Below are 20,534 nucleotides of genomic sequence, written 5' to 3' on the forward strand. Positions count from 1 at the left end.
TGGCTGTTGGACAACAGTGTTTGGAAAGAAATCACCCCCCAGGAATCCACATGACTTTGGGAGACGATACAGGTGAAGCCATCGCATCTGTCTCTGCCCCCACCCCCCACGTAGGTCTCTAGAAAGAAATTCCCTTTAGAATCCAGTTCTAGGACAGACTCTGCTTTCTCTGAGGCATCCTTCTTTCTGATTATAAGAATCACATCCTTTGGCTGCCAGGAATCTCAGGACCAACTTTGAAGTTCAGCCATAATAATTAGAGGGCCCCTACTTGTGATCTGAAAGTTTTCTTTCTTTCTGGGGTCTTGCTTTTCTCACTCCGTTTAAATTTTCTCATTTTCTGTTATATCAGCACTCCTATTGCCTGCATTCTCTTGAATGCTGTTTTATATGCTGTTTAGAACCAAGAGGATTGTAAATAAGGAAATAATAAACTGTGATTACATTAGGACATTCATATTTATTGCTGAAAAGGTGGCTGTTTGGCATGAGAAGTGAACACCCATTCTGTATAGTCTGAATTTAGAGGTGACGGATTCTCTGTCTTCCACCCTGAACCCTTGAGCTCCTTGGGCACAATGTCTCGTGCACAGGAGGTTCTTAGTGGACTTGACCAGTGAGCGGACAGACAACAGAGAGAAGGCAAGGATGACCGCGGTGGACTGAATTGCAGGCTCGTTTGGACATGTACTGCAAATAAGATCTCTTCACGATAGTCACTTCAGTTGAGTTGTGGCCTTACCGAATCAGGGTGAGCTTCAATCTGATCACTGGAGACCTTTTTAAACCGAGTGAAAGTGGGGCGGAGAGACGAGCCACGGGCCGCAGTCGAAAGTCAACAGAACCCAGAGAGGAAAGGAGAAACGGCGCCACGTGCATTGCCATGGGGTGGAAACACTGAGCAACCCCGAAGACCCTGATCCCGGGAGAAGCAAGCCTTCTAGGTTCTGAAACCACGAGCCAACCCGTTGCACAGTATTTGTTTCGGCAGCCAGGAAAACTAAAACGAGTGAACACGGAGAGCATCTCCCACGAGTTGAGTGATGGCCCTTAGTCTCCCCAGGCCTCAGTTTCCTCATCTGCAAAATGGACATGATCACCCAGGTCCCACCCTCACACAGAGTTTGGAGGATGTAATGATGGGTGAGAAAATGCCTTGTAGACTGTAAAGTGCACAATCATCACAGACCCGTAGGCTGCATGTCCGGGGGAGGGAGAGGTGGCGGCCACCATCCTCCAGGGACAGAAGCCCCTCTGGTCCTGTTGACCTCCTCCCGAGATGGGAGCAGCCCCAGCTCCGTGTCTCGGCTGCCCCACTGGCTCCACCACATGCCCAAGCCCGGGACTCGGGACACGAGTCGCCTTCAGCTGGGAAGGTCGCCTTCCCTGCTCGCCCCCATCCCCACCGGCCCAGCCTGGGAAACCGGGAGCCGCTGGGATCCTCCAGGCCTCCGAGAGTGAGATTCGTTCCGCTGTCACCGTCTCCACCCCGGTCCGGAGCGGGTCATGTCCTAATTCACAAAGCATCTTTATCTCCCCGCTCACGGACTCCTTCCACCAACCTCGTGAAGCAGATAGAGCAGTATCGCTCTTGCAGTTGCACAGATAAGAGCGCTGAGCTCACCAGGAGGGTCACCAGCTCAGGGTCACAGGACTGGACGTGGCAGAGGGAAGGCCCTGGCTTCCTTTCCTCCCCCCGAGCCGTTCGTTTTCGCCTCTTACTTGGAGAGTGACGGAATAACCGATTACCAGTCCTTTGCTCTAGCTGGGCCAGAGGAGGGCAGAGAACGGAGCCGAGGCCCTCTCCTCGGGAACCAGAGGACTCCCCAGACAGAGGCGAGAGAAAGAGCCCGTAGGATGGCACTGAGAACCTGACATCCCCGTCGCGCTGCTCTTTCAGGGCCTTGGCATGTGTTTTGTTTGCCTCTAGCTTCCTAGTAAACGTTTTCTTTCGCAAAGCTTCCACCTTGTGCGGGTGAGCTGAGGGGAAGGGGATGTTTCCACCCCTGAGTGGGCTGGGAGGATGAGGGTGGGGTGTGGCACGGGATTCGGCTGGCTGGGAGGAGCCGGAGACGCTGGAGCTGAGCTTTGGGAGAAAAGGGCAGAAACAGCTGTGGGTCCGGTTCCCAGCCGGCCTCTCGCCTCCCAAGCAGCTGCCTGCGCTGTCCTTCTGGCAACTTGCATTTGGCGTGGTAGACTCCTGGGTGTGAGAGCGGGAAGGATAGCAGGGTGGTATTTCTCGGGCTTCATCGTGCCCATGATTTGGTCTCCCGCCCCACCCCCAACATTTTGTTAAAATGCAGATTCTGATGCAGCAGGTGTGGGGGAAACCCAAGAATCTGCATTTCCAACCGGCTCCCAGGTGAGGCTGATGCAGCTTCAGGAACCAATTTTGCATGATCCTGAGCCAGTCCCTTCATTGCACAGGGAGGTCCCAGCCTGAGACCCTGCCGAGCCCCAGAGCACTGGGCGCCCACTCCACCATGGCTCACTGCCTTCTAGGTGCCTCTTCCATCCCGCACGTCCTCCCGCAGGGAAGCGTTTATTGGCCCACGAGCTTCTGGACGGTGCAAACTGCATCCTGTCCGTTTTTGGAAACCAGTGCAGGACCCGGCACTTACATTCACGAGAGAACGAGAAGTGACTCTCAGAAAAGCTGCCCAAATCCCCTAAATGAATCTCGGCTCGGGGGGACTGCAGGCTCAAACCCCAGGTCAAGGCCCTGGGGAAATATCTGGGGTCCCTCCAGAGCTCCTGGATTCCAGGTCCACTTTCTCAATTCCATGAGGAAAGGGGTCCCAGGAGGCTAAGAAGAAGGCTGCAGTGGGGGTCCACAGTGTGTGAGGCAAGAGGGGACAGCAGTGTCCCCCTCCAGGAGGGCAGCTCAGGCCCCGAGAACCTAATAGGAAGTCATCGAGTGCGGGTCAGCCCTGGCCCTGGCCCCGGTGTTCTCGTAAGTCTAACGGGGCCCTTTGCCTTCAGGAACCACAGAGCCATTCCCACCTGTCTCCTTTATTTCTCTTTGGACAGTCTACGTCCATTCCATGAGGACAGCTGGTATCTTGTAGGTCCCCGAAGTGCCATGCAATTTGGAGCTAAAAGGGTTTAGTTCTTGGATCCAAACACCCTGCCACTGCAACCCTGGACAGGTTGCTCCATCTCTCTGAGCCTCAGTTTCCTCTGTTAAATGGGGTTGATGACTCACATGGTTACTGTCTAATGTAAGCAAGGGCTGGGAGTGAGTGAGCTGTACCCATTTACGACATCAAATAACCCCCCCAACTCTTGAGCCTCCTCCAAGGTCTTTTCCTTGGCTGCACCCCATAACCTGGGGGCCAAAGTCCTGGCTGCCCCTGCAGGTGTAGTGCCAAGTGGAGGGCCCCCTTTCCCCACTCCCCGACCTCTGCCAAGCAGAGTCCCACAGGGCTGTCGGCTCGGGACAGGCAGTCCCAGCCCTCCAACCCAGTCTCCCCACATCAAAATCAACCGGAGAGGGAAGCGGACATGGCTCAACTGATAGAGCATCCGCCTACCACATGGAGGGTCCAGGGTTCATACCCAGGGCCTCCTGGCCCCTGTGGTAGCTGGCCCACGCGCAGTGCTGCCACATGCAAGGAGTGCCGTGCACGCAGGGGTGCTCCTGTGTAGGCGTGTTCCACGTGCAAGGAGTGCACCTCATAAAGAGAGGTGCCCCACGAGAAAAAAGCACAGCCCGCTTAGGAGTGGCACCGCCCACATGGAGAGCTGACGCAGCAAGATGACACAACAAAAAAGAGACGCAGTTTCCCGGAGCCGCTTGACAAATGCAAGAGGACACAGAAGAACATACAGCAAATGGACACAGAGAGCAGACAGTGGAGGGGAAGGGGGAGAGAAATAAATAAAATAAATCTTAAAAAAAAAAAATCAACAGGAGAGCTTGCCAAGAGCAGATTCTTTATTAATTTCTTTTTTCTTAAAAAAAAAGGTATTCCTTCAGTATAAAAAATAAATATTTTAAATATGACATTGAATAAATAAAAAATAATCTGTCAGTATGAAACATTCCCATAGGGTACATTCATCAAACAGGAATTTGTCACCCAAGGCTGGGGCCTTTCCAGGGGAAAGGATGGGTGGAAACAAAGACAAGGCCGCACGGTGAGCCCCACTGAGCTGGCAGTGGGCGGGAAACGGAGCCCTGGGTGCAGGGATCGTGGCGGGGACTTGGAGATACTTCCAGGGTAAGGATATTTGTACCGTCGGAAGGGAAATCACGACCCCAGTTGATTCTGGGACGTCTATTCTGGAGTGCCAGCCACATAGAGCTGAACTGCTTCGGTCCCCTGTAGGGGACAAGGAGGAGGAGAGACCAGCTAACCAGCAGTGTGCTCCTTTCTTTAGAATATTTTAAAAATAAATACAGCAGAGCGGGTGTTGCTCCACGGTTGAGTGCCTGCTTTGAGTGTACAAGGTCCTGGGTTCAATTCCCGGTACCTCCTAAAAAAAGAAAAAAATTAGGAGTCCCCGATTCTCCTTTCTTGATAAACTGCACAATGGAGATCCCATCCTCCTCCTCCTCCTCTTTTAAAATCGTCCGACGCAGGATGCCAGGAGTGGGCCGATACCAGCAGGTGAGAAATGAGAAAGGGACCGCTTCCTGCCCTGTCACTCTTCTGTGCGCAAAGGCTCAATAATTCAATGATGCTGTGCAAAGGGGGTGCTGGAATGAACACTGTGGATGGTGCTGAGAGGCTGGGAGGAAAGGGGGAGTGGCGGGGCCAGGGGCTGCGCTGGGCAGGGAGGAAGGCGAATCTTTGGGGGCTGCCCAGGTGGGCCCAGTGCAGGAGATCCGTGTGCATTGGGGAGTGGGGGAGGATTAGGAGATGACGACAGACCCAGCTGGCCCCGAGGTACAGGGTCTCCAAAGTGGCTTTCAGATATATCTGTCTTTCTCGCAGCAACCCGTGGAGAAATTCAGGCAGCTCCGGGCAGGCTGCGCAGTCACCTCTCCACCGATGGCGCAGCAACCCGGGGGAGGCAGGCTGGGATCCGGGACAAGGGCGTGGAGGCGCGCCCTCCAACAGCCATTTGGAAATACGCGACAGCCGTGTCTCCTCCGCCACCCGGGCTTGGAGCTGAGTGCAGAGCTCTGCATCGTAATCTTGCCGTTTGGACGGACAACGCCTGCTTCCCTGGACCCCGGGGGGCTCAGAGCCTGCTGCTGCCCAGTGCTCAGAGAACCAATAAAGGTGCAAAGTGAGTGCAAAGCATCATAGCCGTGTTGGCTGGAAGGCTGGGACGGCCGCCGCCCCGCTCCCGGGGTTTGAGAAGTCGCCAGAACACTCCTCTTAGCAGCTCCCCCAGCTCCTCCCACTCTCCCCTGCTCCCAGACTGGAGGGCGTTTCTCGACTTGCCTGGCCCGCAGCACAAAGGAAAAGGATCGGGTTCCCGCCCGGCCTGGGAGCCCAGACGCCAGTGGGAGCGCAGCACAGGCAGGAGGGGACCACCGCGTCCCGGTCTGAATGCCCCGGGGACGAGGAAACACCAACTGCCTCGCCTACTGCCCCAGGGGTGCCACTGACCACAAATGGTGCCCACACGGCACAACTCCAGGAGGCGCCAGGCAGCCCAGGGTGGGAATGGATCCCTGGGGGCCAGGCAGCATGGTGGCCCTGGGAAAAGCACCCACATACTGGCCCAGATTCTGCAGCTTGGCCTGACACCCCCAGAGTAAGTCACAGTTGAGCTGGCGGGAAGGAGCCAGGCTCCCCGACCCAGGCTGGCAACTTTGCTGAGCTTCATCCCACTCGTAACATTTTTGACTTCAGACCGAGCCCTGCTAAGGCCTCCTTCCTAAAGAGCCATGATGTGATTAGAACAGGGAGCAGGGAAGGGGAATTAAGTTGGCCATTTAAAGCACCAATAAGTTAATATAAATAGGACATCATAATAAATAGACAATCGTGCCGGGTGAAGCACGTATCACTCTCAGACCTCAGGCTTTCCCGAGGTCCTGACCTCAAGTTCTACAGTCCCCGGGCTCCAGGGACCAGAGTCAGCCTCTGGACCCCCTCGAGTACCTCCATGTGACCTCCACGGGCCTCGGACGCAAGCTGCCACTTTGAGCGATCCCATCCCCTCCCCTACAGGCCCTTGCCCAGAATGAAAACTCTTCACCTGACTTTGCCACCTGTCACCGCCTCTCCCAGCCCACCCCTGCAAAACCCACCTCCAGGTCCAGCCGCCAAGACCCTGGCCATCTCAGGCTGGGGGCAGAAGACTGCAGGGAAGATGACGGAGAGCCCGCCGCAGCCGCGACGCCAGTGACCTCCTTCTGGAACAGTCGGCCGGACAGTCCCGTGGCCTGAGCTTTCCAATCACGCTCGTGGGAAGGAAGCACCCCATCCCAGAGCTTCCCTTCTCTACTTTCCACACCCCAAACGCGTCGGGGGCAAGGAGCCCTTCAAGATTCCAGCTTCGCTGGCCCACCCCGGGCCCAGTCAAGGCTTCCAGAGTCTACTTAAGGGACAGGGAAGGCACAGATGGTCATTGCCGTTGCTGGGTCATCCCCCGAGCCCCTGCTCTTGCCCCGTGGTCAGGGTTCCCGCAGACAACTTGTCATCTTGTGCACCCTGGTTCCAAGCTGCAAACCCCAGAGCCAGGGTCCCCCTGCTACTGGGCTTCACCGCAGCCCACCCTGGAATAGAGGGGACTGGCCAGGATCTTATCGGGGTCTGCCAGCAGCCCCCACTTGGGTCTGGAGAGGCCCTGGGCCCCGGTCACACTTTACCAGCCACTCCCCCCGCCCCCGCCACGTCTGGATCCCGAGACCCCCCTCGGTTCACGGCACGCCTAGAAGGCCTGCGCCAGCACGGCGATGACCTGCTTATACTTCCCCAGGAGCTGGCAGCCCAGCTTCTTCTTCTGGAAGACGTCCTCGCCCGAGGTGTCAGGGCCGTAGGCCACATCCACGTGGGCCACGTGGTACTTGTTACACAGGCGGCAGAACACGTTGCTGAGGAGTCCCCGCAGGGTGTCCGCCGTGGCGTTCAGCTTGCCGTGGAGGCTGACGGCGCTGGGGTTGAGGACCTTCTGGTCCCGCGTGATGTTGCCCAGGGAGGCGCCGAGGTAGGCGACGATGCGGTACAGCTCCACCAGCCTGACCTTCTCCGTGCCGTTGGCGTGGAAGGGCGGGAAGTCCGTCACGTTGGGGGCGCACAGCTTGTCCAGGTTGTTGGGGAACGGCTCCCCCTGGGCCGTGTACTGAGGGGCAGAGAGGGCAGAGGGGAGGTGAGCCAGAAGCCCCTCCGGCCCTGGCGCCTAGCCCACTGGGCGAGCTCTTGGGCCTCAGTTTCCCCACCTATTGTACAGGGACCCAACTCCTTGTCCTATTGGCATCTCCAAATGGTCCTGAGAGCCAGATTTAAATACGGTTAGGAACACACTGAGGAGGACAAAGAGGATCATCATCATCATCATCATCACCACCATCATCATCGTAATCATCACCATTGTCATCACCACCATCATCGTAATCACCGTCACCAGCATCATCATCACCACCATCATCATCGTAATCACCGTCACCAGCATCATCACCACCATCGTCATCACCATCGTCATCCTTATCACCATATCACCATCATCCAGGGACAGGCAGGAAAACATGGTGCTTGCCTCAGCAGGTGCCCCCCAAACACACTTGCCCTTTCACCCACCACACTCACCCTCTTCTTGGGCATCTCTCCCAGCCTACACCCACAGCCCGCTGGCTCTCTCTCTCCTCACCCACCTCCTCACTGCCTTTTCCTCCCAGTCTCTCGTCCTCTGTCCAGGCCCTCACATTATGGGGGAGTCACAAGATCACAAGGGCCAGTTCCCTGGCCTTCTCTCCCCAGCTCAGCCCCTAACCAACCGGGCAGCCTGGGAAAGTCACCTCCAGTCTCTGAGCCTGGGCTGAGAGGTGGGGTGGGGGGTGGCTGGGGGAGTCCGGGTGGGGTTTCATCACCGTGCTCCCCCATTTTCTCCTCCCAAAATCCAACAGGGTCCCGTCCCAAACCAGCGCTGGTCAGCGCAGCCGCTGCTGAAACTGGCAAGCCCCATCTCTGCAAGACTTCTGCCCCCACCCCCACCCCCGGGCCCTCTCTCCTTCCCTCCTAGGTCTCGCGGGTGTTTGCGTGCCTGCGTGTCACTTACATAGAGAATAAAGAGGGCGTTGGCACTGCCATTGAGCTGCGCCAGTTGGCTCCTGATCTGGTTCATAAGGTTGTTAGGACACTGGTGGCGTGTGGCGCAGGTGGCGTTGAGAGGGGTGGTGGTAAAGGGGCTCCCCGCCCCGTGTTTCCAGTGCAGAACCAGCAGCAGGGGCACGACTCCTGGGAACAGGCAGGAAGGCGCCGTGAGCACAAAGGTGGGAAAGGGTGGCTCAGGATCACATCCCAGGGTATGTGGCGGAGGAGGGGGAGGGGTGGGAAAGGGTCCCTGGGAGAGGATGCGCCTCGGCTCCCCGCAAGGACCCCTGCCCACGCCCCACCTCCAGCTCCAGCGGCCTGTTTCTAGTTATTTTTTTTACGTTGCTGCATCTGTATCTCTTGCCTCTCTCTGCTGTTTTCGCACCTTCTCATCTGTTCCTGCTCTCTCCTAGGTTGAGAGAAGGAGCGAGGGGGCAGGCCATGAGCTTTTCCCACAGTTGGAAACTGGGTCCAAGGTGACACCCAACTATCCAGCCCTTTCCCTTGCGAAGGCAAAAGTTCCTGGCCTCCTGGTCCTCTGACCTGAGGGTACAGCTCCCCAGACTGAGCAAAGGAGAGGACGGCCCAGAGCCCTACGCTTTGCAGCACGTGTACCACCACCCCCCAACACCAGGGCTGGGGGGGCATCCTCTACTGACCTTCTTTTCCTCAGACCTACCACTTGATTCTGGCTGCCAGTGCCAAGTGCCCTCCAAGTCTGCAATCCCATCTCTGCCGTTCCCCAATCTTGCACCCTCCACTCCACCCCGATTCTGCATTTCTGTGCCCCTCTCGGTCCCCAGATTGTCATCCAAAATGCACTGTGTCCCCCCCTTCCCCCCCCACCCCAGCTCTCTTCAGTCCCTCCCACCTCCATGCGCACCTCCCTCTTCCCAGGCCCAGGGGGTCCCACGTGCCTCTGGGGCCTTGGAGAGGAAACTACAACCAGGAAAGAGAAGAGGGGGAAAGGTCGCAGGTAGCCAAGTGGGTGGGGGAGGAAGGAAAGTGAAAGGTGACAGCAGAGCCTGGAGCTCCCAGGGCCGGTCCCCGATCCCCGCCCCTCCCCCCAGGGCGCGCACTCCCTCCGGCTTCACCCTCAGGCCCCTGGAAACGGCCTTGCCAGGTGAGGCGCAGGAGGGCGGCAGGGGCTGGTGACAGACGGCTGGACTGGTGAGGTGCCGGGACCCCCCTGCTCCGACAGGGGGCACGGCGGCTAACTCCCTCCCTTCTGCCGGGTCCCCCTGCTCCTCCCAGCATCCCCAGGTAGTGGGGCTGGGCAGGCGGGGGGGTGTGGAGGGGTGCATTTCTCCATCTCACCTAGCTCATACCACACGCTTTCCAGGCACGAGCAGATGGAGGCATCACCTGCTCCCGTCCCGGGCCGGAGTTTGCAAGTTGCTCGGCGGCCCCGCGCCCCTCCCAGGGAGCAGCCCGGGACGCGGTCGGAAAAGAGAAAGCGGAAAAGAAAGAAAGAGAGAAAGGGTGAATCCGGAGACAGCGGAGAGCAGAGCAGCGCTGGGCGAGTGGCGGGAGCGAGGAGCGGGAGCGGCGGGACGGAGGCCGGGGCCCTCGAGCCAACCTGCCGGGCCCCGGAGCGGCCCGGGGCGCGCGGCGCCCGGGACCATGTGCTCCGCTCGCCGCCGCCGCCGCCGCCACCCAGCGCCTGGGGCGGGTCCGGCGGCCGCCGCGGAGCCGCCGACTCGCCGGGCGGGCTGCGGGGCGGGCGCGGCGGGCGTCCGTGCGTCTGCGGTGGGTGGGTTCCGCGCTCCGCTCGCCGCTCCCGCTCGCGCTCGCCAAGCGCCCCGAGTTGCCAAGGCGCCCGCGGCGGGGCGCGGAAGCCGGAGCGGGCGGGTGGCTTTACCTGCCGCCAAGACCTTCATTATGGGCTGGACTCCAGAGGGCCTAAGCGGAGACCTTAGATGCCGGCAGTTTTCAGAAGTTCATGCTCAAAATGGGGAATTTGCCTGATTTATATACCGGAGCCTGTGTTGTAAGACAGGGAGAGAGAGAAACAGCTATATTTAGCCGGGATCCCCGTCCAGGAAGTCGTTTGAGGTGCATCATAGGAAATTATGAATGGGGAAAGTGAGAGTGAAGAGGGGAGGGGGGAGGGGGGAGGGGAGGAGGCCAGATTTTTCCCTCTTCTAAGAATTTGATTGATAAAATTCTAATGAAAGCTTCGACAAAACGCCCTGCGGTTTTCCTGAGAGGCTTGCCCTGGAAGCTGTTTGAAGATGGGGAGGGCGGGGAGGGGGCCCCGGGCCGAGGCAGCGGGTCCCTGGGTGGACGGGCAGCGGGGGCCCCGGTGGGCCCGGACTCACCTGGGTCTGGGGAGGTGGCGAGACCCTGGGCAATCAGATGGAGGCTGGCACCTGCGCCCCTCTGAGCAGGGGCTTGGGGTGGGGGTGGGGGGGCAGTGGGGAGGAGGTGGCCTGGGACTTGGCTAAGAAGTGGCTTCCAGGAAGAGGGGCTGGGGCCCGGCTTGGACTTTAGACGGTCATAAAAAGTCACCTCGGAGGTGGCCTCCTCCAACCTGCCCATTTCCACCAGGCGAACTGGGGCTGCGAACGGAAGGAGCCGCCCGGGGTCCTGTGGGGAGGGGGATCGGGAGGTAGGGGACCAGGGACACGTGTGTGCCATGGCTCAGTTCTTTGGGGACCGTCTGGGGAAGAGCTTCTGGGAAGGTTTTGTGTGTCTGGGGTTGACCTTTGCAACTCCCCTCCCCCTTCTGGGGAAGGTGGTCCAGCATTTCCATTCTGAAAGGGAAAGCCTGAAGCAGGCACTGAGGGAGCCTTAGCAAGCAGAGACCCAGGCTGCCGCCTCGGGAGGCTGCTAGGTAACTGGAGAGGGCTGAGAAACGCAGGCCCCTCCCCAGACTTGCCTCGGCAGCCCTTTGGAGCTCTGCCCCCGAGAATGATGGCGGCCCCCTGAAAACGGTGCTTGTAGAGTCTCTAAGGCAAGGGTCACAGAGAGTGATGCCTATGGCAGCCAGGCCAATTCTTGAATGAATGGAGAGGGGCAGGAAGGAATGGTGGGGACCATGGCCAAAGGAGCCCACTCCTCCCTAAGTGAAAGTCACTGAAATGCTAACAATTCTTTTTTTTTTAAGAGGCGGGAGGCATTCTGGCCAGATACACACCTGGGGCTGGGCTTTCCTGCATAACCCTGGGGACCCTACCCCAGCCCTCCCACTTGACCCTGACCAGAGAAGAAGGCAGAAGAGTTGGGCTCCCGGGGCTCTCCCCCAGCCTGACAGTCCTGCCTTATTCTGTCTGCCCCCCGTGCCGGCCTCTTGCCACATCCCAGACCTGCCCAGCCACGCGCTCCTCCCTCATCGTGCCAGAACGAGCCCTCGTGCCAGCTGCCCCGTGCACACACCCTGCCCCATCTCGTCTTTCACACACTGCTTCCCCCCTCCACCGTGCTCTCCCACGAAGGTCCTTGGATGTGGGGTGATAAGACTGCCCATCCCAGCTAGCACTTCCCAGCAGGGAGGCAGCTGGGTAAAACTCAGCCTGGCTCTCCCTTCTTGTCCCCCCTCCTCCCACTTCCTCCCTGCCCCCCCCAACTTGTCTGGGGGGTGTCGTGGAAGGCCCCACCTGGCATTTGCTCCTCCCACACACCTGTGTTGGGATTGGCATGCACCCCGCAAAAGTTCACCTAAAGCCTGCCTTTCCCCCACCCCCAGCCTAGCTCAGGCAACCCCACACCCCACAACACCCCAGATTGCCCCCCCCCAGCTTCTCCTGCACGAAGACGTGACCCATGGAGCACCTGAATTCTGGATGGGTTCAGCCTGACTCTCCTGATGGACCCCAAATCTGCCAGCCAAGGACCTCACTGTGGCCCCCCCATGTATGAATTCCCTTGTTCCCCCACCTAAGGTTCTAAGGCTCTCACTAGGTCCTCTGATTCTCCTGGGGTCCCATCCCAATGTCCTCCTGCTCCAGCCTTCCAAGAGGAATTTCGAGTCCTTACTGTCGTCTGGTCCCCAATCCCCCATTAGTGCCGTAACCGCCCCCCCCCCACTCGCCCCCAAATCATCCTTTCATCTCAGCCCCACCCCACAGGAAACAGGAAGTGGGGGCAGGGTCTAGAAGACACTGGAGCTCGGGCCACTTAACCCCAGTCTTGACCGGCCCCCACCCAGGGCCACAGGGTCCCCTCTCACGGTACCTGGCTGGGTCCGTGCTCCCCCAGTGCTCTGGGCCCCTCGCTGCCCCAGGCCCAGCCTCCCCCTCGTGTCCATGTCCAGGCACCACCACGTGTGCTGGGCCTCTGCGGGGAAGGCCGGGCAGGGTTCCGGAGCCGCGGGTCCGTGAGCGGCCTGCAACGTGGCCGTGGCCCCCGGGAACCGGCCGCCCAGGCCCGGCTCCGGGCTGGCTTTGGTCTCCTGAAGTTTGTTTTCTTCCCCTCCCTCCCTGCGCTGCTCTCTGTGTGTGTGTTTTCCTCCTGGCTCCCTCAGGGAAGGCATCCTCCCTTCTTGGCTGCGGGCTCCCGGGGTCACGACCCCAGGCCCCACCCTGGAGTGGCAGCCCCAGCCCGGCCCCTTCCAGCTGTGACTTCATCCCCCGCCTGCCCCGCTTCTGCACACCCGGCCTGATAGGGACTGAGCTGCCTCAGGGTGTGTGGGGGGAAGTCAGGGGCCACATCGCCCCTCCCCCTGCAGGGAGGGGCTACCAGTCCAGAAAATGAGCCCACGTGCTGGGGCCCGGGGCCTCCCCAGAACCCCGAAGGGCTGCCTCTTTTGTATATACCTTGGCACGTGCAGCTATCAGTCCTCTTCGCTGATGCTTGCCCGAAAAACACCAGTCTCTGTCCCAGCTGCTTTGTGTTTCAAATGGGGAGACTGAGGTTCAGAGAGGTGAAGGGACTTGCCCAGGGGCACACAGCAGCAGCGCTGGGCCCCAGGCCTGGCTTGCAGCTGCACTTAGGCCAGCAGCACCTCTCTGCTTGAAGGGGAGCAAAGGGCCTGACGAGGTTCACTTGGAACCTCTTTCCAGCCTCCCCCGCTTCCCACTGCCCAGCTTAGGGCTTCCCCCATCCTGCCTGTTCTTGCTTCAAGTGGGGACAAGTCTTATCCCTCGGTCTTTCAGGGCACAGATGGGGTCTGATTCTCATCTGGTTTTTGACTGCAGCTGGCTCAGGGCTGCACGCAGAGAAGATGCTAAAGATTTTTAAAAAACATTTATGGTTTCCAAAAGATGCCTGCGCCAAATCTTTCGCCAAGAGGAGGCGGGGTGATCTGACGGTTCGAAGCATGCTCGGGCGAGTCGGGTTTGAGTTTGGATCTAGGTTTTGAGCTGCGGAATTGACCGCCTCCTGGCCTCAGTTTCTTCATCTGTAAAATGGGCATAAGAGCATCTACGTTCCCGGGCCAGCCACGAGGGCTCAGGGCTCAGAGCAGTTCCAGGCACCCAGGGATGCCTTCCCCACGTTAGCACCGATCCTCTTGAGCTGGCTGTCAAATAGCGGTTCTTAGGGCCATTTTACAGCTGAGGAAACTCCAGCCCAGTCACAGAGTTGAGGGGATGCTCTTGGTCCAGGGCCAGGAAAAGGACCCCTCGACCCTCTCCCAGTGGCGAGTGGAGGTGGGAGACCCTCAGTCTCCAGCTTCAGGGGCACCTCAACAGGACCAGCAGCTTGGGGGAGGGGGTGCTGGCCTGAGAGCGAGCTCGCTCTCCCCTTGCCCCATCCTGGCCCCTGACCAGCCCACCCCCAGGGCAGCAGCTGACCAGGCTTGCCGCCCCCAGGAGCTGACTCACCCCCAGGCCCCATCTGAGAAGGAAGGAGACACAGCTCGCCTCGCCTCGAGGGGCTTTGAATCACCAGCCGCCCCCTGCAGAGCCCCCGGGGGCAACGTGGGGGCGGGGCTGGCCCCCTGCCCGCCTGGCTCTTTCCAGGGCCCGGGGCACACAGGGGAGAGGGCAGCTCGTTGGCCCTGGCCACGGTCAGGGGCTGGAGGGGACGCAGCCTCACGCAGCCAGGCATTCTGTGTGGGCAGCCTGCACCAGTTACTCACCAGGTAAGCAGCTCTTGGGACACCGGGGAATTCCCCAAGACCAGTGACCCAGAAACCGAGCGAGCTCCGGGCAAACCCTCCCCTGCCCAGGTCCGTACCCCCCCCCCAACCCCCCACCCTGTCTTCACCTCCCTATCCCCTCCCCAGCTAAGCTCTCGGTTCTCTGAAAACCCAGCCAGCGGCTGCTCTCAGCCAGCAGCTTCGAGGTTCCCTTCTGGGGCATGAGCTCAGGGGAGTCAGATGGACCCTGGGGAGGAAGTTGGGGTGGCCAGAGCGTGTGGCCCAGGACCAGGGCTGGGGAAGGGTGCCAGAGGAGATGGGAGAGGAAGGTCAGCCCCCGAGCTCAGGAATTCCTGGGCACAGCCCTGGCAAATGGGTGTCCTGCCCGAAAGGCATCTCATTCGCTTCCACCACACGGAGCCGCCGAACCGCCCACCATCTCTTGTGGCTCTCCCTGGGGTCCGTGCCTTGGGTTTGCAAGTCACCTTTGTGCGATGGGGGGCTAGGTTGGCCAGGTGGGCCAGGGCGTGGCTTGGAATCAGGCAGGCTTGGGTTCGAATCCTGCCACTGAACAGCTGGGTGACCTGGGGCAACTCACTTCCTCTCTCTGTGCCTCGATTTCCCCTCTGACCTGGGGGATACTGTTGTGCCAGCCACATGAAGCTGCTGAGGGCGGGGCTCAGTGAGAAACATGGCGGCTGTTCTAACCGGAGCCAGGTGTGGCCGCAGGAGGGACTCAAATACCAGTCGGATCCAGTGGGTCATTCGGCTGAGAGGGACGGCGGGGCAGGGCTCCAGGTCCCCTGAGGACACAGAACATAGCTGTGGGTCCTTGAGAGAGTGGGCACCTTCTCAGAGCTGGGAAATAACCCGCTCTTTCCTGCCTGAGGATCTGTGAGAGCTGTTTCTTGGGGCCCCTGGGGCCCAGCGTCTGGGATTATGGTCTGTCCTTTCCCACCCCCACCCCCCCGATCCCCGGCAGGGACCAGCTACACCCCGTCAGGGCCACGGAGGCGCCACAAGCCGCCCCGGCCAGCTGCCAGCTGCCCCTAGCATCACTCCCGTATTTCCCAATACTGTGTCAGGAAATCAACCTCCCGAAGGTGAATCAGAGAGATTGCATTTTTCTCTTCAATTCGATAGAAATTGCCAGGGAAAACCAGCCAATCCACAGAGCCCTGATCATCCGTGGAGACTGCGTGGGGCCTGGCTGCACCCGAGGCCCCGTCCTCAGCTTCTCCGTCTGTAGAATGGGCTGCCGCCCGCCCGGCTCGCTCATCGGCGCTTCGTGGACAAAGCATATAAATCCTGCGAGTGCGTTTACCTCATCCGGGCTCTAACTAGCCTGCGACGGTCCGCCAGCACACCGAGAGAGGGATGTTTTCAAAACCGCCTCTTAGTGGGTCATGGATTCAATTTAGAGGGTTGCCGCACGTTGGAAAGGAAATGGGCTACGAAAGTCACCAGGCATCGCCAGGGCAAGCGTGGTTCAGCAACTCTTTTTTATGTGTCACCACTTGCATTCCCCAGACACAAGGTACCATGAATTTCTCACTGTGGGTTGCGGCCAAAAACGCCTGGAAACCGCTGGTATCGATGATGAAACCCAGGCCCAGAGGGGCTGGGGGAGAGACTTGCCCAAGGTCACTCAGCCCTTGGCTGGCAGCCTGCGGCTCCCGGCTTCCACCTGGTCCGGCTGCTGGCTCCCTTCCAACTCCCAGAACCCGCTGGAAGAGCCACAGGGCAGGGCAGGGCAGGGAGGGGCAGGGAGGGGCAGGTGGCTGGGGGCAAAGGAGGTGGAGGCCTGGCGCAGCCCGGTTTCCTGACAAAGGCCCCCCAGAGCCTGTCCTCCCACTGTCCACTCCCTTCCGCAGCCGCCTCAGACCCCCGCGCCCCATCCCCGCCCCACCTGGGTGGGATCCAGGACAGTCAAGGGCCTTTCCTCGCTGCAGGGTGGGGACCAGGAAGCGGCCTCAGCCCACCCACCCGTGCCCCCAGGGCAGCCCCCGGGGCCCAGCAGCCCCTGCCTGTGTCCCGTGGGTCTGAAGGTCAGGGTCCCTCTCGCTGCGTCTGGGTGGGCAACCGCGTGCGTGTGGGTGGCCGCGCGGTGAGCGCCTTCGTGCGCCCGTGTGCCCGGCGACGCCTGGCCCCGTGGATGTCCACGCACACGTGTGTCCGTGGGGCCGTTGGCGCCGTCCACCTGCATGTCTCTGCGGTTGGGAGAGGGAGGGCACGCACGCATCCCCCCCCACCCCCGCGATCCTGCGGATGTGCGTGGGACCACGTGCGTGAAGTCTGTCCGAGCACGTGCGCGTCTGCTTGTCAGGGGGTCTCTGGGCACGAGAGCGGCGACCCCGTGCGTGTGTCCCTGTGTGTCCTATCTGTGTCCGACAAGCCCTGCTCCTCGCCCTCCAACTCCCTGGCCCCCCCGGGAACCGTGCGGCAGCCTCACGCCGCCGGGGCCACGGGCAGCTGGTTTGCAGGCCCGTTTCCTCCCCCACCCTCGCGGCCCCTCCCCGCCCCGCTCCCCTCCCCACCCCGGCCACCCTGACTCTTGGCGCGGAGACAAAGCTGATGTCAGAGCTGAGCTGACAGCTTCCTTCTCCCACTGGATTTTCCAAAAGAGCGAGAGAGACCACAGCTCGGGCTCCTGTTAAATAATCACGGGGTGGGGGGTGGGGGAGGATGTTTCACTCAATGATTTCCTGAACTCCGAAGCAATAAACAGAACAGGAAGCGGCCTCGGGGACCGCGCAGCCTGAAGCCCGCCGCCCGCAGCCCCGGGGCCGCCGCTCCCCGGGCTCGTGGGGGCCACCCGACCCGAGTGATGACGTCAGATGTCGGGGAGGCAGCCCTCTCCCCGGGACTGCCCCTCAGCACCCTGGAGGGACCCGCCAAAATGCGCTGAGGATGGTGGGGGGGGGGCCACGAGATAGGATGGAAAGAGCAGAGGGGGTCGCAGCCCCACGGGTGGGGAGGCCGGAGGGCTGAGGGCCCCTTGGAGCTCCCGCGGGGAGAGGGGACCCAGGCTGTGACTTCTGAAGTCAGGGGAAGCGGAGCTGGAGGAGAGGGCTGCCACCTCCCGCCAGCCCTGCGCCCTTGGGCCGCTCCTCCCCCAGGAGCCTTCCTGGGGTACGTGGCTGGCACCCTGCAAGCCTGGAGGGGCTTCCCGAGCCTCTCCCCCCACTTCCCAGAAAGCAAGTCGTTCCCCAGTGCTTACCAGGGGCCACGTCCCAGCCCCCAGCCCCCAGTCCCTGAGGAAGGCATGTAAATCCTCCTATGCAGTTGTGGAAACTGAGGCTCAGAGAGTGGGAGGGTTGGCCTGAGGTCGTGCAGAGCCTGACGGAGCCGGTTCTCCGCCCCACGCCAGGCCCCCCACCCCCCCCCATGCACGGCTTCCCTAAAACAGGAGCCGGGCAGCCCAGCGGGGTTCAGCAGCAGCAGGGGGGCCGGGGGCCCCCCGCCGACGGCCTGCCCCCCGAGGACTCCTTCCGCCCGGGCCAGGCCGCCCAGCTGCTTATCGGCCGCAGAACTCCATGACACAATCCCGCTCTGATCTCCTGCCCAGCCAGGCCTCCACCCCCCACCCCAGCTCTGGACCCCGTTTCCGCTTCCTCCCATCTGGGTGGGACCCGCGTCTGACACCTCGCGCCGGGGGTGTGTGCTGGGGGGCGGCTGGCAGCCTGGACCCCCCCCCCTGCCCTGGGGCTCCCCCCAGACACTCCATCTGCCTTCCCGAGGGGCGTCTCAGGCAGAACTTAGAGACCACCGTGGCCTCCGCCAGTCCCAGCATCTCCGCTTGGAAAGGGAAAAGGTTGGGCCAGATGGAGTGGGTGGAGGCTGGTGGGCTCTGGAGTCGACCAGACAGGGGTGTGACCTCACCAGTATCTATGAAATGGGGGACAGTGTCAACCTGGGGGGTTAGCCATGCCCCATGGAAAGCCGCGGCACGCAGTGACGATGAGCTGTTGCCGCTGATGTTATCTTAGCTGTTAAAACTTCACGGATGGGGCCCAGAGAGGTTAAGACGCTTTTCCAAGGTGACACAGCAAATTAGTGGCACATCCCCAGCGGCCCGTGGGCTGCTGGCCTGGCTAGGAATCCCAGACAGGGAGTTGGGAATGGATTTCAGTCCCGACTCCCTTGTGAGAATTCCTGAGAGAAGCTTCTCAAAGTCTCAGGGTCCCCTTCTGTAAAACAGGGTCTAGATAAAATCATCCTTCTCAAAGGCTCTCAAAAAGGCCTTCTGTGAGGCCTGGGGTGGGGTGGCAGGGGACAGAGCAGGCCTCCCAGGCCGCTCCGGGGAGGGTTGCGTCCAGAGCTCGCCGCCTGCACTTGCTGACGCCCAGTCCAGCTCCAAGCCGTGGGCAGCAGCGCCCCCCACTGCCCGGTCACGGCAGACACGGCCCCGCCTGCCCCCATCCGCCCAGCTCGGCCAGTGCCAACCCCAGCACAGGCAGGGAGGGACCTGGGGATTGGAGGAAATTGATGGAACTCCCGGGGCTCGGAATGGAGGGTGGGCAGAGACCGTGGGTCAAGGCAGGGAAGGGACCCGGCTCAGCGCTTCCCAAGGGGGCCCTGCCCTGAAGTCCAGCCACAAGGGGGCGCCGGGGCCACGCACAGTGAGCAGGGAGCCCCTCGAGCCACAGTCCAGCTCAGGACTCCTTTCCCACTAACCTCCGGACCCCGGGACCCCCTGCAGCAGCGAGATGGCGATCACGAGCTCCATTTTACAGCTGGACAAACCAAGGCACAGAGAGGTGGAACAAGCTGCCCAAGCTCACACAGCCAGGCCTTGGCAGAGAAGGGAACGCACGCACACCGGGCACTCCGGGCTGCAGAGCTGGGCTCAGGCTCCTTGCTCAGCCGCCGAGACCCGGTTCCACCCCGCGCGCTCTGGGGACAGTTGCCTTGCCCTCCAGAGCCCTCTCCCTGGTTCTCAGGAGCCGCGGGTGGCAATTTGAGATGGAGCCCCTTCTCTAGGTTTTTTTTGCGCCAAGCCCGCCCTGTGCCAGGCTAGATGCAGAGACTTGGCGTAAGTCTTTCCTTTCACCCCACCGTGACCCCGTGAGCTGGCGGGTCCAAAATGAGGCCCGTTTCAGAGAAAGGCGTGAGGCCCAAAGCGACCACCGCTGCACTTGCCCAAGGTCGACAGCTTAGGGGCCGTGACCTTGGCTCACCACATACCCCAGAACCTTCCACGGGGGGCTTAACTTTGGCCACGACCCTCTCGTTCTCCCGGAGTCCCTCCTCAGCCCCTCCTGGACGTACAGAGAGACCCTCTGTCTTCCAGACTCCATCTGCGGGGGAGCTGGGCCACTGTGGGTCCCTCTCCAAGGAGAAGGGAACCGGGGGGGCCCTCGGGGATCTGGGAATGAAGCCCCCCCCCAGAGGGGACCCCTCCAGGAACACATCAAGGGGGATTCCAAGCCAGGCCTGCCCCAGCCTCCCAGCCTTCCCTCCCGCCTCTGCCCTTTCACCCTTGGGTGCTCTTTAACCCTCACACGGCCACACAGCCCTTTCCTATCTCCTGCTTTGCCTCAACAGCTTCAGTGAGACACACGGGGAGCTTCTTGCCAGGCCCGTTACTCGGGTGGGGAAACCGAGGCCTGGAGAGTCCCCCCCGGGGGTCCCCCAGGTCCCAGCTGGCCACCGGAGGGAGCGAGCGGCGCTGGCTCGCGCCGAGGATAAATTCGGGGGCTGCCACCCAGCCCACCCCTGCCCCTCAGGGAGCCTACCTTGGGCCGTGCCAGGTCTTCAGGGGGCCACCATTGTCTTCGGGGCGGTCCCCCTCTGCTTCCCTCTCCTGCCGAGTCTCCTCTGGACGCGACGTCTCACCCCACCCCCCCCACTGGACTTCCCGTCCAGGACTGGGTGGCCCTGACCTCCCCCCACTTCCACCTCCCACCCCCCAACCCCGGTGCAGAGCTGGGGACAACAGGTGCAGAGGGTCCCAGATTTCCACCCCGACCGTGCCTGGCCCAGATAAGGGTGGGGTCTCTGGGGTGGCCGAGGGGAGAAGCAGGACCAGCCTGGGGAAGGGGCGTCCCTGTGCCCGGCACCCCTGCCCAGCGCCGTGTGGCCGTGCCGCGGTGGCCTGAGTCACAGCTGACTGGGCCGCGCCCTGCCTGGGTGACCCAGGCCGGCATAAGGCGATGACTGGGCAGCCCTCCGCATGACCGGCCGGGGTCGGCCTTAGGTGTCTTGACTCAGACCTGCCACAGGCCGTGTGCACCGGGGCCAGGCCCCTTTGCCCCCGTCCCCAGAGAAGCCACATGCTGCGGCTGTGTCCCCCCGCC

At 61.3% G+C, this 20,534-nt stretch overlaps 1 protein-coding gene across 2 annotated transcripts; it reads right to left on the minus strand.

Moving 5' to 3' along the window:
* Window positions 1-3,919: 3,919 nt before the first annotated feature.
* Window positions 3,920-20,059, minus strand: LIF (LIF interleukin 6 family cytokine). Of its 2 annotated transcripts, none has more exons than XM_058281641.1 (4): window positions 19,974-20,059; window positions 10,075-10,196; window positions 8,179-8,357; window positions 3,920-7,245 (listed from the first exon to the last, which is right to left on the minus strand). In XM_058281641.1, the coding sequence occupies exons 2-4, from the start codon at window positions 10,091-10,093 to the stop codon at window positions 6,835-6,837; spliced, it is 609 nt and encodes a 202-aa protein (XP_058137624.1). In that variant the 5' UTR covers window positions 10,094-10,196; window positions 19,974-20,059; the 3' UTR covers window positions 3,920-6,834. The 2 variants fall into 2 exon arrangements, with proteins under 2 accessions (XP_058137624.1, XP_058137625.1); XM_058281642.2 differs by lacking the exon at window positions 19,974-20,059 and adding an exon at window positions 12,390-12,652.
* Between the last annotated feature and the right edge of the window lie 475 nt (window positions 20,060-20,534).

This window comes from Dasypus novemcinctus, chromosome 19 (assembly GCF_030445035.2).
Source record: "Dasypus novemcinctus isolate mDasNov1 chromosome 19, mDasNov1.1.hap2, whole genome shotgun sequence".
Classification (NCBI taxonomy): Eukaryota; Metazoa; Chordata; class Mammalia; order Cingulata; family Dasypodidae; genus Dasypus; species Dasypus novemcinctus.

Bases quoted from the DNA above. Each gene is read 5' to 3' on its own strand.
- LIF (XM_058281641.1), bottom strand. The intron at 7,246-8,178 runs GTAAGTGACACG...TCTGCCCCTCAG, and splicing joins ACGCCCTCTTTATTCTCTAT to TACACGGCCCAGGGGGAGCC.